Source organism: Drosophila gunungcola (assembly GCF_025200985.1).
Source record: "Drosophila gunungcola strain Sukarami chromosome 2R unlocalized genomic scaffold, Dgunungcola_SK_2 000017F, whole genome shotgun sequence".
NCBI classification, from domain to species: domain Eukaryota; kingdom Metazoa; phylum Arthropoda; class Insecta; order Diptera; family Drosophilidae; genus Drosophila; species Drosophila gunungcola.
Window position 1 is genome coordinate 1,102,706 of NW_026453173.1, and position 19,487 is coordinate 1,122,192.

Below are 19,487 nucleotides of genomic sequence, written 5' to 3' on the forward strand. Positions count from 1 at the left end.
GTCATATGAGAGCATTAGGTCATTGTTCCGAAAATGGAAAAAACAAATTTTTAATACTCTAGTTTAAGGTGCTCACCACCAAACATTACAAAAAAAAATATCCTCAAAGGACTTTTTACGACCTGCTTTAAAAGTAAGTAAAGGCTTTTCATTCCTTGGCACCTAAAAATGGTTTATTATCGCGCGATTTTTTTTTAATATAGTAAAAAATACGCATAGAAAATTAATTTAAGGACGGTGCCGTAATATGTTTAAAAAGAAAATCTGGTGGTAAATCGATTTTTTCCGGATAGTGTTGTCTTCGTTAACATCTGCAAATGACATTTAACATATGCTTTACAGTCGATCACAGCTCAAAATGACCGTTTTTGCAAGCCTTATAACTCCGTATTTACCGGCGGATTGTTGGGGCTTATAACTTGTTAGATTCGTGAATAATCTATCTTGAAGATAATGTTATAAAATTGTTTCGGGTTTTAGGCGTATATTTTTTAAGAACTTACTTGTTATGTGGGAACTTAAGTTTTAGCAATTTATTCAAACTTTTGTCAAGTTCTAGTATCAATATTAGGAAACCTAACCTTAAAAAATATATCAAAAATTTAACAATTTTCTAGTAAAAGAAGCTATGGATGACCGAAATCGGTTATTTAAACAAGAATATTACCAAACATTTTAGTAGACAGAAAGAAGTTGAAAATTTGACCTTAATCTCAAATCGGCAGATATAGCTGAGGAGTTTATGGTGATTTTCAGACGAAAAAAGCTTGTCCTATCAAAGTCGGGTTCAATATTCAGTTAGTGCAAGTGTAATGGCGAATTTCGCTAGCATATAAACTCCGATTTATGTTAAAACAACATGGCAATCGGCTGTTTATACCCGTTTGTAGTCCTAGAGGGGAAGACCTTACTCAGATTATCAATTTAAAATATGCCCAGAAAAGCATCTGGTTTAAGGTAATGTCATTAAACGAGTGCAGCTAATGATAACGGACGTGGTTACGCACGAGCTCTGGTAAAATTTGAAGAAAATGGATGGTTTAAAGACAAAATAAATAATATATAAAAAAAAAATAAAACTTGTGTATTACAAAACAATAGAAATTGTTATCAAATCAAAAAATCAGTGAAATGATTTAAAACCACTGCAAAATTATTTTATAATATTTCTCGCTTATAAAAAGCTCAATGAACGACGAACCAAATAAAGAGCGTCAAAGCTCCGTAATCCGAAGAGACGGGTACTTCTCGTATATGTCAACTCACGATAGCGAAGTGAAAAAAAACGTCTACTAAGGGTAACTCGGCCCTAATGACGGTCGATAGCCAAAGAGCAAGGTCTTGCTCCCCCTCGACTTGCTCTTTCATTTTCTTCTACGGCGTGAAGTTCTCAGTGTAAAACCCCCCACTATCAGACTCGACCACTGGCGCACCGACAATATGGAGCGGTAAGACGTCTGCAGTTGCACTAAAAGAAATAGCAAAAACTACAGCAACGGCATCAAAATTAACAAAAGAGACAGAAACGGCTCTTATCGCGGAACCGACTGCGATGTCAACGCCCACAGCGCCAAATACAACGGCAACAAAAACTTTGACAGTTTAATAAAACCAAAACAATATTCAACAAGTGGGACTGGCCATACAGACTGGCATCGCTACATCCAAATTAAGCGTAAGCTTTTGTTGGTAACAAATCAAATATAAACCCTGTTTAAAGAGGTAACGAATTACCCGGGAGTCAACAGATTTGCCCTCCTAGCTGAAAATTAACCAGAACTTGGTAAAGAGACGAAAACAAAAGCGCTTCTCACACGCCGATGCCCTTCGAACAGAGAAAGAAAACACACTCCAGTCTATTCTACGAAACCTTCAGCAGGTCCCAGGACAGTCACAAAGCACACTGGAAAACATGATGGTTACCATGCAACAAAGAATGATGGAATTTATGCCCTTCATGAAAAGGAACGTGCAAAAACTGGTTCAAAACCAGAACATAGTGCTACAGTTGATTGCAGCTAAGCAGTCCAAATAGTTGATGGCAAATCTACGAATAACAAACTTGAAATAACACAGTTCCTGGATGTAAATCTTATCGACATTACGGTACTGGTAGAGACGAACCTCACAAGCAAAGACAACTTCCAAATAAGAGGCTTCAACCGCACAGATCATCCAGATGGTAAAGCCAACGGCGGAACAGGCATTAAGCAACATTTTCACCACAGGTTTACAACTAACTACTCGCAGGCCACGTGCAGTTAGGTAACGGAAACCTTTCCATAGGAAAATTCATGGAATTTCACTACCTTCTTGGAGATCGCTTCATAGCTGCAGGAGACTATAATGCCAAGCATACTCACTGGGGATTGTGACTGTCAAAGAAAGGCAATCATATAATGCAATCATACAGCTGAGCAACAAATTGAACTATGATTCCCCTAGTAGACCCACATACTGGCCAGCAGACCCCAGAAAAGTCCCTGACTTAATAGATTTTTCGGTGACAAAAAACATATCACGCAACATAATAAGCGCCAAGGCGCTTTCGGACCTTTCATCTGACCATTAACCAGTGCTAATAACTCTTCTTCAAAGACCAGAAACCAAAGTCCACCCCCACAGGCTAACGTCGCAGAGAACCAACTGGTTAAAATATAACATATATGTAAGGTCAAACATTGAACTAACTCCGCAGCTCAACATCGAAGCGGACATCGACTGCTCTACCGATGCTCTTGAAGATATACCATAAGGGAAGGTTGTGCAAACCAACCATTTCAGAACAAATCTACAAATTGATCAGAACTGAAAAAGAGGCGACTGCGATGTGCTTGGCAAAACAACGGTCGCCATCCTCAAAACAACGTCCACGCGCTTTGAAGAAAGACTCTGAAAACGCACAGCTACTTTATCTGTAGTGGGCCCACCCAAATCTGAGCTCTCCAATCTAATCAGTCACTCCGATAAGAAATGCAGGTCTTCCAATCCGGTTCGTCCGATCCGGGCGTCCGATCCGGTTCGTTCCAAATTATGTACTACCTGCAATAGAAACACAACTTTTGGGAAAGTTTCATGCAAACAATTTTGCGTAGAAACGGACTGACAGACGGACGGACAGACGGACATGGCTAGTGATGAACTGTTTTCTTTTTTTCAAAATTCACTTTTTTTCGGCCTCTACGGGTACTTTCACAAAATCATTTCATTTACTTTTTATTTTTAAATTAAATTTTAAACTTTTTTAAATTTAAGCATACTAATATCAAACAATAGAGAACTCTATAGTCGAGTTTCCCGACTATTAGATAACCGGGCTAAACTTCCCAAATATCCCAACCCCCGATCATTTTCAAATTTTCAGGATCCATGGATTTTAGGGTCCAGATTGTCAAATCCTCATCACGCTGCCTTAACATAACAAGTCCAAATAAATTAGTTACAAAGTTATTTACAATTTATATTTATAATTAATTACAAATAACGTGATTATGTTAGAACCGATTTTTGTTTAATATGCCTTGAGAATCCTGAGATTTTGGTTAATAACATAAATGAACGAATGTTTTCGAAAGATCTTAAGCTAAAAAAAACAGCAACATTTCTCAGTTTAAAGCAGTTGTCGCTAACATGGCAAGAATTTTCTCTTAAAAGTGTGCACCAACAATTTCGTGAGGAAAATGTAATAAAAAATAATATGTGTTTGTTTTGTTTGTCTGAATCGATAAGTATACGCTTCAAGAAAATTCTGGCAAAATTTAAAAAGCCATTCTAAAAAATAATGGAAAATATCGCACCTAGTTCCTTTTTCCTTGACCGTAAACTTTAAACGGCGTTTTCTTAAACATTTTTCCATTTCGGCGTAGAGGATTGCAATAAAAGTAGTGAACCGTTTTTCTTCATCTAGCTTTTGTTTTAAAGAGCATAGAAAATTGCTATCAGTATTTAACGGACATGAAAAAAAATTTCAAAAAATATATACGAAAAAATCCAATTTTTTTTTGCAACCCTATTTTTAATGTAAGTGTTGCAATTTTTCGAAAAACGTAGAATAGCGGCTATCAAAACCATCTACAGTGTCAAAACGTTTGAGTGTATGATTTCAGATGAAAATTGCAGTCAGGATCTCAATTACAATTTTTTATAATGTAAAATATGTTTTTTTCTTAAGACTTTACCCTAAATATAAATGACGTCAATTTTATATGCACTGTTTTCTTTTTTCTTAAAAAAAATCGCAAAAATGCACTATTTTCGGCCTCTACGGGTACTTTTCCCATTAAAGATGAAACATTTCCACAAAACATTTGTAGAATATTACTTTTTATTTTTAAATTTAATTAAAAACCTTTTTTTAATTAAAGCATACTAATATTAAACAAGAGATAACTCTATAGTCGAGTTTCCCGACTTTAAGATACCTGGTATAAACTTCCGAAAAGCCCCAAAGTCCGATCATTTTCAAATTTTCAGCATCCATGGCTTTTAGAGTCCTGATTACCAATAAATAGATCTTTGACCTTTGCAACAAGACAGACGTCTTGCAAAATAACGGTAAAACCGTTATTTTTTTTTTGCTTTTTGTCAATAAATCCTTTAATATGAACTTTTTTAAAAAAACCTAGTTGAATTACACATTTTATGTTTTGTGACTTTTTTGCGTAAAGCTTATAGTTTACGAAAAAAATGAAGAAAACTGTTGCGCTCAATGAATTGGACTAAACACTTATCGATATTTTACACAACTTGGATTAAATGTTACTTTTCTCTAAAACCTATTTTTTTCGAAACTGTGAGGGTCTCTTTTGCGAACCCGTCAAACAACACCATCAGCTTCCCTTCCTTGTCGTTCAAGTTGGCAAATGTCTCGGTGACATTATGGATGTTCTGCTGAGCATTAAAGATTTCCGTAAGCTCGCTCATATTCATGATTTTTAATTAATTTCGTTTTGATTTGCGACAATTCAGAAGTAATTCAATTCAAAATGCTAATGCACCAATGGAATCAGCATCAATAGAGTAAGATCTATATAGAGGCGCCATTTGCTCTGCCCGAACCTCTGCCCAAGCTCTGCTGAGAGCCATGTATGAAGTTAAATTTTTATCCATGTTTATCACTGTAAAAGTCACTGAAGAGAGCGGCAGAGCAAATGGTGTGTCTAAAGTTCAATAGGAATGAACTTCATGTAACCCCAAAGAAAATAAAATAAAAATAAGCTAAGATCTTTACGCAAAATTCGCCACAATGACGTCACAGAAAGGTCCAATTGTTGCGAACATCGTGTGAGCGACACATTCGCGTCTTCTTGAACTGAAGCACTGGCGGCTGCGATGTTTTCATCACTTCGAGCACTTCTTGCTCTCACGGGCACCGGAACATTTATAGCGAAAACGTAGACTCAAATTTTGCCACTAGACGGTCGATTGTCGAACGGGCTGGCTTGTTAAATGGACCGTAAAATGGCCGTAATGCAGCAACAGAACGATTATTTTGATAAAAAAATTTGCACAATTTGCAATCGCTGTTCAAGTGTGTAGCGTTCCATGATGAAATGTATACTAATGAAGTTTCATATGTCAAGAGAACAAGGAAAAACATGGCGTCGTTCGCCGTCCCTATCGGAAAAAAGTTGAAGCGCACCTATTGAAAAACCCTTTATATAGTTCTCACTCTATGCTTTTTGCGATTGAACGACCGTAATCGTGCAATGAGAGAGAAAGGCGGCAAAGATTTACGATTTGTGGGCGTAAGAGTGGGCGAGGCTCTGTTTAGAAATAAACTTGTGCTACGTAGGAATTACATGTCAAATCCAATATATCTAGTTTCTATAGTTTCCGAGATCTCGACGTTCATACAGAAGGACAGACGGACAGAAGGACATGGCTAGATCGACTCGGTTAATGATTCTGACCAAGAATATATATACTTTATTGGGTCGGAAGCGTTTCTTTCTCCCTGATACATACATACCTTTCGAAGAATACAATATACCCTTTTGCTCTAGGAGTAACCGGTATAAATACTGTATTAAGGTTAAGTTAGCAGATTTTTTACAAAATCAAAACCCGTATACAGAATATTGACCAACAAATAACACTGGTTTACAAATTTAAGTCGATAAAACCTTGATTTTCTGGTGCAGATCGACTCCCTGATTCATTTTTTTAAAAGTGTTAAAAACGTTTTCACCTTTTTTAATGCCAATTTTATAGAAACCACCATGGACGACAGTACATGTAGTGACGATGCGCATCAAAAGCGTGTGCATGGGAGACAACTATATATAGTCGCAGAATTGAAATCCGATGTTATGGTCCGATCGTAACGAGTAACACACCAATCGAAAGGAATCGCTAAATAAATAAGGATTGCATACCAAGACTATAGGAAAATTATTGGTTCAGGAGAAAGGACGATGTAAGTGACAGACTAGAAATTTGTTTAGGTGGAGTTCTTGAGCTTGGATTGGTAAAATAATAGACTTTTAAATTTTATTCAAAATTTGCATCGAATGACACCAATTTTGCTATGATCCGATACTCCGTTCAAAAGATATTCAAAAAATAGTTTTCTTTGGTAAATTTAAAAAATAAAATAATTTTTCTCCATTGTTTCTCAACTTCAAAAAATTTTAAGGACATGTTTACAATTCTGAAATATTTTTTGTTTGCGTTGGGCCGTTTGTTCTACGACTTTTTGAGAAACCAGATATAACTTCTAAGCAATTTAAGCCACAGACAAGTGCTTTATGCCATTAAAAAAGGTATTTTCAAATGCTAATCACGTTGCATTAACATATGTGCTCTAAATAAAGAAGTTAAAAAATTATTTATTTTTTTTTAGTTTTTTGAAATTTTTAAAAATTGTTAGAGTCGATGTTTCCTTAACTTTTCACGTTAATAGCTCTTGAGATTTCTCAACTTTCGAAAGTTTTTAAGCAACAAATACGGAAATTCTTCTCAGTTCAAACCAGCCAACGCTGCCTGGGTATGAAATTTCTCTGAAAAGTATGAATCACCAGTTTGGCTGGGAAAATGTCAGAAAATAAGTATATAAGCAATTTCAGCCATTGCAAAAATTAAATATTCTTCAAAACAAGTTCATTTCGGTTTAATGCATTTTTGTTCAAAATCAGTAAAGTAATAATTTTCGATGAATTATTCAATTAAAACCGTAGTTAAGAAATAAAAAAAAATAATTCTCAAAAAAAAAAAAATATTTTTATTTAATTTAAGAGCAACAAAGTTATACTTTTTGTTAATTTTGATTCCATTTGTTCTTATAGGAGTCGATCTTAATAAAATTAAAACCGTAATTCACAAATATTAAATAATTTTTTTTCAATAACTAAATAATTACATTTAAACAAGAGAGAAGGCAAACTTCAGCAAGCCAAAGTTTATATACCCTTGAAGCTATTGCAAAAATGAGATATTTGTCAAAACATATAAATTTCGATTTATATGCGTTGAAGGTATGGTGATAAATTATTCGATCGTTCCTATGACAACTATATATTATCGTTTTCCGTTTTGAATAAAATTAAAAGCGTAATTTGGATTAATAAACCAATACAAAAGCCAAAAGAAATAAAGAAAAAAGAAAAAAATAGAGAAGATTACATTTTTTTCATTTAATTATTCTAGTATTCCGATTGTTTCCATGGGAGCTATATGATATAGTCGTCCGATTTTGATCAAATTTAAACCGTAAAAAACCATGACTATATCTCGAAGAACTAAAAAAAAATTCAAAAAACAGCAAAGTTTTATTTATTTTAGTTTTTTTTTAGATTTTTTCTATGGGATCTATATGCTATAGTCGTCTGATTTTGACCAAAGTTTAACCGTAGTCTGAAATAACAAACCAGGACTTTTTTCGTTTTTTTTTCGATTGTTCCACTGGCTAGATTGACTCTCCTAGTGATGCTGATGATAAATATACATACAATTTTAGTTTTATATCATTTTATAGGTCTATAAAACAAAACTATCGTTAAAACTCTACACTCAAAAGACGCAGTTTCAAAATGTATAATTTAGTCGTCCGATCAAGTCCGCCCAGATTTATTAATACTTTTAAAGGAATGAAGACTTTAGCTTTAAAACTGAAAGTCTTGTTTTTTTGTAGAAACGGACATGGCTAGATCGACTTTCCTAGTGATGCTGATCAGAAATATGTATACTTTTAAGGGTTGGAAATGTTTCCTTTAATGCGTCGCAAACTTTTGATTGAAATAATATTACCGTCTGCAAGAGCGTAAAAACACTGATTGTTTCTATAGCAGCTATACGATATAGATGTCTTAATCTTGATCGTATATATACAAAAATAAAAATGGGAAAGTTTCAAGTCTAGCTATTAGATTGAGCTCGCAATAGAAACAGACAAACAAAGCTATATTAACCCGCTTAGTCATGTTGATCAAGAATATATATACTTGATGGGGTCGAAATGGAAGGAGGCTTTAAATGCGTTACAAACTTCATACCAATTTAATAATACCCTCTGTAAGGGTATAAAACACGTCTAAGACCAACAAATAAAACTATTTACTCACACAAACATTTACAATGAATCGGGGGTGCCCAAACATTGCTTAGGGCAGAGCAAAAAATTTAAACAAAAATAGCTTTTTAAACTTGATCCAAGATAATCAAGAAATAAATACTTATCTGTCAACAATATTTCTAGAGCTGAACAGTACTGGGGATTTCGCAAAAACGATTTGAATTGCATCGTTGAAAACTACTAGCCCGCAACATTTTATTTAACTCCAAGTCCGAGTGAATTTCATTGGGAAGACCTTCACGAATTTCTATGTTTGAGAAATGAAATCTATGATAAAAAGCCACGAACTTTAAATAGTCTCATATCTTCAGATCCGGTTAGTGTTTTACTATTTATGAAAATAAAGTTTAAGGTTATATTGAAATTTTTAATGCCAAAGGATATGCCCCTTGGGGAAATAGAACTTTATGATTAGCGACTTGAATACCAATCACGAGGCTTGCTCCCATTATTGACAAATCAAGTGAGGAAGAGGTAGCCTTGTTCATTACCAAATTTTTAATCTGCCGTCTTCCCCCAAAAGTATAATTTCCAACCCTTTACGTTCGAGTTGCAAGTATCAAACTCATATACATAATAATTATTGGATGCGACAAAATAAAAGTAAAGCCGGGAAATCGTTAAAAGTTTGAAGACTTAACTTTTTTGACCTTTAGCAGTTGAGAATGTGGAGCGCTTGAAGAGGCTGACACATTCTTCAAATACCGCTATTCGGTACCGTCGAAAACACGGTGATAAGAACGATAGAATAGAAGTCGAAGAGTTATACTGAGAAATGAACTAAAGAATATGAAAGACGAAGATACAGATATATATTTCCCAAATTGGGTCGACGTGCATTATCCCACTCGTCCAAAAGAGCTATTAGATTTTTTAAGATTTTTCAATATTGTAAATGCAAGGCCTCCTTCTAAAATTGTTATATCATATTCTTATGAAAACAATTACTTACGCAAACGCAAAAAGCCATGTTTGTTAAACCATTTCAAACCAAGCCGGAAAATGCAACCGGAAAGTTATTACTATGATCCTTAAATTTTTTAGAAGCCTTGGTGTAATATAGAAGATCTTAAATGTGGCTTAAAATCATATTTTAATGCGTTTGCTATTTGTAAGGATGAGTTGGTAGAACCCATGATACATTAGAATAATTACTCAAAATACGCGAAGAGTTTGAAAATGACTTAGCGAGAGTAACTAACCAATTGGTAAATGAAAATTTAAACAATAATAATAACGAGTGTGAAAATATTGTTAGACTCGAAGTATTATTAGAAAATGAACTACAATAAATGATATGGCCAATCTGGCTTTAAATGAATTTGTTTCAATTTGTGACGAAATTAATCAGCTCAATGATGACCAGAAAAGAATATTTGACCACATTATCAATACTGTCTCCGATTATTGTAATACATGGAAAACAGAGCTAAAAAATAAAATTTTAAAAAATCCCACAGGAAAATCTTTTTTGAGTGAAGTAATCAGAAAATATATAATACAAACTTGGAGAACAACGTAAATGGATTAACTATACATAATTTGTTAAATTTGCCTATATACACAGTTAATAAAAATAAATAAAAAATGTTTCCCTAATTATAATCGATGAAATTTCAATGGTGTCGAATGTTACATTACAATATATTAGTTAATGACTATGTGAAATATTTGATACTTTGGAACACCCAGATAGATGGTTTGGAAGTAATATTATATTAATATTTTTTTGCTTGGAGACTAATTGCAATTAGACCCAGTAAACGAACCATCTTCAATTGTTAATATATCTAAAACAAGATTTCAAAAACAAATTTCTGTGCTACACTCCACAAACTTATGGACAAAGCTATTCTCTCATGATGAACTTTGTCAAAATGTCAGACAACAATCTGATCAAGATTTTGCGCAAGCCTTAGCTCGTGCAAGACTAGGCGTCTTAAATGAGAAAGATTACCTGCTATTGTCTAAACGAGAAATTATATTAAAAAGCGATACCATTGAAACATTTCTCTCTGAACTGATCAAATATATTGGAAAGATGCCACCACATACTTTATGTTTATTTCCAACAAAGGAACAATGCCTAAAGCTCAACGCCGGAATTTTGAAACCAATTCCATCAGAAAAACTACTGCTCATAGCTGAAGATTTAATTGAAGCGAAAACTTCGATTCAAAACGATATATCAGCAAAGCAAACTTAACAAAAAATGTACATGTTTGAAAACTACTTATTTGGCCGATACAATAGAAGTTAAAAAAAGTGCAAAAATAATGCCTTTTCGAAATCTTGACGTTGCATCTAGTTTAGTCAATGGAGTTATAGGGATAATAAAAAATCTACATGAAAAAGTATAAATTGTTAGCGCCCGCACTTTTAAAAAGATCGAAAAGCTGTCTGTTCAATTTGAAGAAAATGAACATGAAATTGAACCCATTGATTGAAAATTTCAGCTAAATTAAAATGTTTTTATAATTCGAAAACAATTTCCAATATGTCTGGCGTATGCCATAACTTTTAATAAAAGCCAAGGTCTGACAATAACATCAGGAGTTGTGGATATTGGTGAGAGCATATTTGCAAATGGTCAAACATGTGTCGCCTTATCTCGCTTAAAATACATTTCTAGCTTACATATACTTAACCTTTACCCAAAGAGTATTTACACAAATGATGGCGCTATATAAGGGTACAATCGACTAAGAAGTATATATAGAAAAGATTTACAACATTTTGTTGTTAATAAGAAAATCAATATAATGTTTATGATAAGAATTTATTACTATGATGTCAGACAACGGCTGTTATTGAGCCATCCGTATCAAATGAAAAGGTTGCGAAGGTCAAGGCTGATAATAATCATGTCACATTACAAACTTTTCGTGGTTGGAAAACCAAAATATTGCTTGCTAAGCGAATTCTGCTTCTAAGTGCCTAATAAATTTTAGGTTTATTAAGGAATCAGCGCAAAACGACTTTATGTATACACTCTTAAAATGTTCCAATTCGGCACGCTGCGATAGGTTAAAGTTCAAAAACCTAGCTGCAGCGGGCCGAATGGAAACATTTTAAGAGTGTATACATTTAGTCGAATGCCTTATTAAACATTTTGAACGTGCGATCGTCACGTCTTTTTTACCTCGTCTAGAGGTGTCTTTGTTTGACATAATATTACTAGAAATAGATCATTCTTCAACTTTCCCACACATGGTATAAGGAAAGGTTGTCTATTATAAATGCTAGAGCTCGACCAAGTTTGAGCAAATTGCTAAAACTGAAGTTCCGACTTAAATGAATTCTAAAATAACACACGCCTGAAAACCGAACATAATTTTATCACTTTATCTTGGAGTTGGAACATTCACAAATCTAACAAGTTATTAACTTTTGATCTCTGGAGGATTTCATCGATCTAAATTTGAAAGCCAGTGTAATTTAAAGTATCATTTTTATGTATAAGTTTTCTTAAAACACTGGCTTACAAAATTAAATCTATGAAATCCTCCAGAGATCAAACCTATATGGTGCAGATGGACTCCCTGATTCAAAAATGACACTCAAAAATGTTTGTATAATAAAGAATTGTTTTTTTTACCTGTTTTCATGCCAATTTAATATTTAATCTCCAGTTTTGCTTTACCGATTTCAGTCATCGATAACTGGTATTGCTATAAATAGACCATTCTTCTACTTTCCTATTTGTTAATGCGCAGCATAAGGATCTGAAGACGCAGCGACAGCCTCTGATGATTGCGATTGGGGTTGAGTAAGAGCTATTTCATCGTTTGAGTTTGATTTTATTGAATAAATAGGAAATTGACTGGTACAAAAAGTGCTCAGTTTAATTTAATACTTAATTCATGAGTGCAATAAAAATGAAGATATGTAGGCCAGTGTGTCTTAAATTTCTCCCGGCCGTTGAACAGGTGTTCAACCATCGTTGAAATTGAAATTAAAATTGCGGGGAACGGGTTCTGGTTGGGATGAGACGGAGTATGACTAACGATGACGAATATTAGAATCCTGCTTGATTAAGGCGATATGGTGCTCCAACACCTTTAGACGATTATCAGTTGCTACCTTGTTCCTTTTGAAGATGTTGATAGTTAAGTTCATAATTGAGGTTTGGTTTTCTAGCAGCCCCATCAGGAATCCCCCGTTTGATTCTATTTTGCTTATTGTTTTTGTCATTTCCTCATCATAATTTGAGTCAAGTACTCCACATAAGTCGATTGCTATGTACCCAATACCATTGAAGGGAGACCTGCGGTGTCGGGAGTGGTGCATTAGTGCACCGCCTGATTGTAACTCTGCCTATACATGTATTTGTGTTCTTGAATTGTCCCGCATACTGGTTTGTTTTGCATTGTTGGGCACATTTTGGCTAGTTGGCTGATTCCGAAATTTAAATATTTCATGTCATCATGGTATGAGTATATGATGAGGGTCCATTCTCAAACCACCATACGAGCGGTGCCACGTTGCTCGTAGAGTATTCCAGTGTTACTTTTTTGTTTGCTGTATTTCTGTAGAGCTTCCAAGTAATTGCTCATAACAACTTCACGGCATGGAATGAATCCCAAGTCGAAACGTCAATGCCTAGGGTCTTTAACGAGGCCACGGCCACTATAGTAGTTATATATCTAACTACTTGTAATGACTTGGCGCTGTCGCTACATGTGTTTTGGTGCAGCAATAGACTAATAACTGTGGTCAACTAATATCTCCCATGCCTGCATAAAGTTTTCTTCTTTAAGTTCTACTTGGCGTATTATTCTTTCCGCATTCCCGGTCAATGAATTTTTAGGTACCACATCTTTTTGATAGCGGGCATTTTAGTTTTATGAACCATGCATGAAAACAGATCGAAAAACTGTCTCCATTTTAACAATCTCCGTCGAATTTGGGGATGTTGATACGAGGTAGTTGCAACTAGGTCCTGCCTGTGGCTGCTACACTTGGCCTGGCCATGAGTGTTGTCTGCACCTCCCTCTGTAATTTCCCGAAGGCTTCTTTGTTATACCCTTTTTTTATTGGGTCTTCGAACTCCTCGTAAATTCTTTGGTCGACTTCTTGTACTTGTGTCCACAACGATTTAATTAAATCATTAGAGGCTTGCTCTTTTAAAGTCGCGTAGGCCTTAAGTGCGGCCTTCAGTTATTCGATTACCTCTCCTTGTCGGCGGCACAGTGTGGCTAGCCTTTTGTCACTAATTTCGGTGCTATGAGGCTGACAATTTCCGATCAAATTTTGTGGTCTGATGCTCTGGCTCGTGCCTTGCATCAGTGTTTCGAGTTTCACTTTTTTGTGTGACTGGTATGGTCGCATTTTTGTTTATAAACATCTCCCAGGCTTCCCTTGAAGCAAGGCTTTCAAAATATTAAGGCTTTTTTGATACACCTGTTTGGTATTTAAAATTTATTGTGTTTTATTCGCATATGCTGAATACGCCCCGTGTCGCAACCAAGGGCGAGGCAAAGAATTGGTATCCCCATATCTGACTAGCTGTCAGAATATTAGAGGACGTAAGTGAGGCTTAAAGTTTCGCATAGTTGACAACTTTAAAGGTGTATTCGGCATGAAACTCACGAATCCTTCTTTTCCGAATCCTTTTGACGGAGATGGTTTCCTTGTTGACCAGCCCTTCAAATCCCTGTGTCGATACCGCTCAGGTGTTCTTAGCCTGTCGTCTTTTGACCACTTCGGTAAAGGACTTGCTTGGATAGTATCTCCAATATGATTTATTAAATCGTTTGTCGGAGATGGTCGCCTTGTTGACCAGCCTTCCAGTTCCTTAAGTCGATTTCGCTCAGGTGTCCTCAATCTGTCGTCTCCAATATGATTTGGGTGTGAAATCTTGTTGAGATCCCGTGTCGCCTGTTTGATAACTTTAACGGTGTGTCCGGTTTATCAAATCGATTGTCGGAGATGATCGCCTTGTTGACCAGCCCTCCAATTCCCTGTGCCGATTCCGCTCATGTGTCTTTAATCTGTAGTCTGTTGACAAATTCGGTAAAAGGACTTGCTTGGATAGTATCTCTAATGTGTTCCGGATGTGGTCTCTTGTTGAGATCACGTCGGAGTCACCTAATGTTAATGCGCAACATGAGGATATGAATAAACAGCGACAACCTCTGATGATTGCGATTGGGGTTGAGTAACAGCTCTTTGATCATTTGAGTTTGATACTGAATTTATTGAAAAAAAAACTTAACGGTATTTATAGGAAATTAACTGGTACAAAAAGAGCTTAGGTTTACAAAGTAAAGAAAGAAAAATTGCAATTATAGATATTATTCAAACTTTACTATAAACAAAATGCATTGGTAGCACAAGCTATTGCCCGATATATGAAATCGTAGAGTCAGCTAACCGGTTTGTTTCGGCAAACTAATAATGTTTCGGCTGACCTACTGTCAGTTTTGTTAGCTTGGCTCTATTTCTTTGATATTTAATACTCGGTCCACTTTCATGTGTGCAAAAATAATTTAAATATGTAGGCCAGTGTCTTAACACCATTCATGTTAGGAAGGTAGGTTTTCTTATAGATATGCCAGAACTCGACATAGAATGAATAATTTTCTAAAACTGTTCCTAAAAATTTCCGACAACATAAATTAATTCTTAAAAATTACATGCCTGAAAACCAGTAATAATTTTATCACTTTATCTTGTAGAAGAAACATTCACAATAACAACTTAAAAAATGCGCCGGTAAACCAATTTTAAACGGATTTTACTGTTTGCCAAATAAGGGTATTTTTCGCTACAAATATCACTTAACATAGACTAACAGCTGATAACAGCCCAAAAATCATTGTTTTTGAAAACTTAAAATTATTAGATTTTTCCCTAGGTTTTCCGGATGTTTTCCGTGGAATTTTCCGTACGATTTCCTGGGGATTTTTACTAGAGGTTCCTTGCGATTTTCTCCATGAATTTTAGAAATTTTCCTCGAAGATTCCTCGGGAATTTCCCAAAGGAAAATTACTCTTAAAATAATAACCCATCACAAAATATCAAAGAACTAACCAAAAAATGAAACAATAGCAAAACTATAATTTTTTTAACAGATTGTTCCTATGGGCGCTTTATGCTTAAGTCGTTTGGGAAAGTTTCATGCAGATATCTTCAAAACTGTGCGATAAGTTTCCGTAGAAACGGACGGACGGACTAACAGACGGACGGACAGACGGACGGTCAGACGGACATGGCTAGATCGACACTCCTGGTCAATAAAATATGGTCAAGAATATATATATACTTTATAGGGTCGGGAATGTAAATTGAAATCATAACATCCTCTGCAAGGGTATAAAAGCAGTTGACAAGCGACTGTCGACATATTGTCATCTGCAAGGCTAGTTATATAATGAAATTTTATTTATGTGCTCTATAAGGTTAGCGTATTCGATATTTTCGATATTTTGAAAAAAAATTCGATTGTGTTAACAGAATCAAAATTAAATTAAAAAAAAAACATTGTATGGTTTTTTTTACCCGTAACTATCAGAACTTAAACTTCTTAAAGTTCTTTCCATTAATAAAAATTACGTTATACCGTTCTTTTCCCCCAAAACGGTATTTATTTGCAAACTCATTGCGAGCCTTCTTGTGACGCTGCAGAAGCTTGGGTTAAGGTACCATGGAGGTATGTTTCAGTAACGGATTTTCATGGTTTGCTTGCACTATACGAGTGTTGGTTATCATATGAGCTTTAACTTGTCATCTAGTCGTTAAATTTGCCGTTCGTACTGTCGAATCGTATTATACTTACTAGGATTTTTTAAATAGCTATAGATGCAGTTCCGGTGCCTGTTTAATTTAATTGTGATAGCGGTGATATTCGCACCGATATCTACACTCTTTTTATGATTCCTTGTTCATAGTATGTCACTTGCCCGTCCGGTACCTTTTTACTGTTTTTGTGATATTGGTGATAATCGCACCGCTATCATTCATTCTTTTTAGTTTGTCTCTTGTTACACGATAGCTGATAGCAAAATATTCAAAACAAATGCACTATCTTGAACAGTTACATACTTACAATAAATCCTATGATAATTTTTGCAACTCAGCTTTCGAAAACGATATTATCAACAGAAACATTTAGCTCGGACTGATGTGCACATATAATGATTTACTATGCAGCACCGAATGCGCGCGCCAATTTTCAAAACAACGATACAAAAAATGAAAGGAGAAAAAACAATTTTTGGTTAGTTAAAAAACGTGACGTTTCATATATGGCGAAAAAACAACCAAACTAGCTACTGTGTATAAGGTACTTTCATAAAAAAAAAACCAAAGATTCCCTTGTTTTTCGTGGTTAACACTGGTATAGTTTCTAAAAATTATATAAATGAATGAGTTTATGGAACTCTTTAATGCTTAGCAGAATGCTTCCGTGGCATTTGCCAGCTTTGACGAAGAGGAAGAGGAGCTGATGGTGTCGTTTGGCGGGCTTGCTAGGAAAGCCACTACAATTGCATAAAAAATAAAAAAATCCCGTGGCTATGTGTTTTTTTTTCTGCCAGAGGTCTAGTAGTAACGCATTGTGGTAATTTTATAAGGATATGCTGCGCTTACGATTTAATCTAAATGCGGAATTTAGCCTTATGGGAGTCCTTGTGTAAGTAACACAACATAACATTCGCTTAATGCTTTTTAGTGCGCTCATGGAATCAGGCTATTAGCCTCAGTGCGAGCACCCTTATGTTTTCCAACACTGCCTTTAAAACCATGCCTGTCTGTGACAGCCTGTTGCACTCACGTGAGTTTCGCGTCGATATCGGACTAAACGCAATTACGAAGAACTGCAGCTTACACTTACGCAAGTTATTGCGTCTGCCTGAATAAATTAAAAAATAACAAAATCTGGAAAGACAACATACAAAAATGATAATTAATAGCAGGGAAAACTTTGGATATGATAAGTTGCATTTCTTTAAACAATTATTAAGCGGAAATGTATGCAGTACGCTATATGTACTTGCAAGGCCTAGCAGGAAGAGTTTGTGCATTTCAAAGGTGTAATGCTTTTCTATGAAAGTACCTTATACACAGTAGCTAGTTTGGTTGTTTTTTCGCCATATATGAAACGTAGTCACGTTTGTTAACTGACCAAAAATTGTTTTTCTCCTTTCATTTTTGTATCGTTGTTTTGAAAATGGGCGCGCGCATTCGGTACTGCAGAGTAAATTATTATATGTGCACATAAGTCCGAGCTGAATGTTTCTGCTAATAATAGCGTTTTCGAAAGCTGAGTTCCAAAAATTAGCATAAGATATTTATTTTAAATATGTAACTGTTCAAAATAGTGCACTTGTTTTGAATATTCTGCTATCAGCTATCGTGTAACAAGAGACAGACTAAAAAGAATGCATGATAGCGGTGAGAATATCACCGATATCACAAAAACAGTAAACAGGCACCGGACGGGCAAGTGACATACTATGAACAGGGAATCATAAAAGGAGTGTAGATAGCGGTGCGAATATCACCGATATCACAATTAAATTAAACAGGCACCGGAACTGTATCACCAATTGTCTGTTTGAAGGCAAAAGTTATTTGCATTTTTCTTGTTAACAATGAACTAAACTCAAAAAAGTCTCAAAACATTATTAAAATGAATTTAAATTTGTAACTTACTTCGAAAGCGTATCGCAGACCGTCCCACGGCTTAATGGGCATTTCTCCAGCCATTCGAGCACCCAATAGATCCCAATTGGTGTAGTTATGAATATATTCAACTAAACCAGTAGGTGTTACTTCGTGCAGGCCTTCAATGTTAAAATCAGCAGGAAATCCACTAAGGAAGGTAATATTGTGTCCTCTGAAATCACGGAATAGTATTTATAAGTCAAAGATCTACATAGCTAGCTTAGATAAAGAAAATTAAATCAAATATTTTCAGATCATTCAGCTTACAATTATAGCTAACAAAGATCATGTATTTGGTTATTTTTGTTTTTTTTTTGTTCTCGAAAAGATCTTAAACTCGAGAATAAAAGATCTTGGACTCGAGATGAAATTAGTCTAAAACTTAAAAAATTGAAAGAGATAAAAATTGGGAGAGATGTTCTTTCTCAAATTGTTCGGAAAGTTACCGAAGTATACTTGGGGCCTAGTATTTTCCCTTTAAAGATTCGCCCGCGGCGCGAGGTAATGTTTTGTCTTTGATTGATAAGAGTGAAACCATGAAGATCACAGAAGATGACTGATTGTTCGACCTACTGGTCGAATTTAAGTTGTTGGAGGCCCAGCGATAATTGCACAGTTAGTAATTAATATTTTAATAAATGAAAATTAAATATATAGTTATTATTATTTACATATATGTTGAAATAATACTTTATATAATAATTTTCATTTTATTTAAGTGCATGTGACGCTGCTGCATTCCATGTATGTATGTTTTTTTTTGTTTCCTTTGACTCTTATTCTTATTCGACTTGTAAATGCTCGCACTACGTCACAGTCGTAAAAGAGTTAGTACATAAGAAAAAAAAAAAAAAACACCTTTGCAGTAGCGGCACTTGCGGTAAATTTAAATTCCACACCTCGTGTTAAATAGTAAATTTAAATATATTTTTTTGTAGCAGAACCACGTTTCAAATTTTTTTAACCAGTTTTTTTTCAGACAATTTAGTTTAGAAATTCGAATACATATATAAATTGTTACACTGTTTAATCATTATTTTCTAGGGGCCGGTGTTAGCTTCGAGTGCATTGAATACATCACAGCAGGGGAGCTAAAAGAGACGATTCCTCTCCCCTTCAATGTATGTTTTAATTAATGATATTTAGCTATATAATTTCGAATGTAAAATGTATAAAAAAAAAGGAAAATAAAAAACACAGAATTCGAACAGTTCTTGGGATCTGACATTTTTACTAAAAAAAACCG

At 34.9% G+C, this 19,487-nt stretch overlaps 1 protein-coding gene across 9 annotated transcripts in view; it reads right to left on the reverse strand.

Moving 5' to 3' along the window:
* LOC128256371 (UDP-glucuronosyltransferase 2B20) overlaps nt 1-19,487 on the reverse strand; it is a 77,872-nt gene that overhangs the window by 10,056 nt on the left and 48,329 nt on the right. For all 9 annotated transcript variants that reach the window (XM_052986687.1, XM_052986685.1, XM_052986679.1 and 6 more), the window contains one exon: nt 18,230-18,413. In XM_052986687.1, coding sequence (XP_052842647.1) covers nt 18,230-18,413 — 184 coding nt within the window. The remainder of the gene's footprint in view (nt 1-18,229; nt 18,414-19,487) is intronic.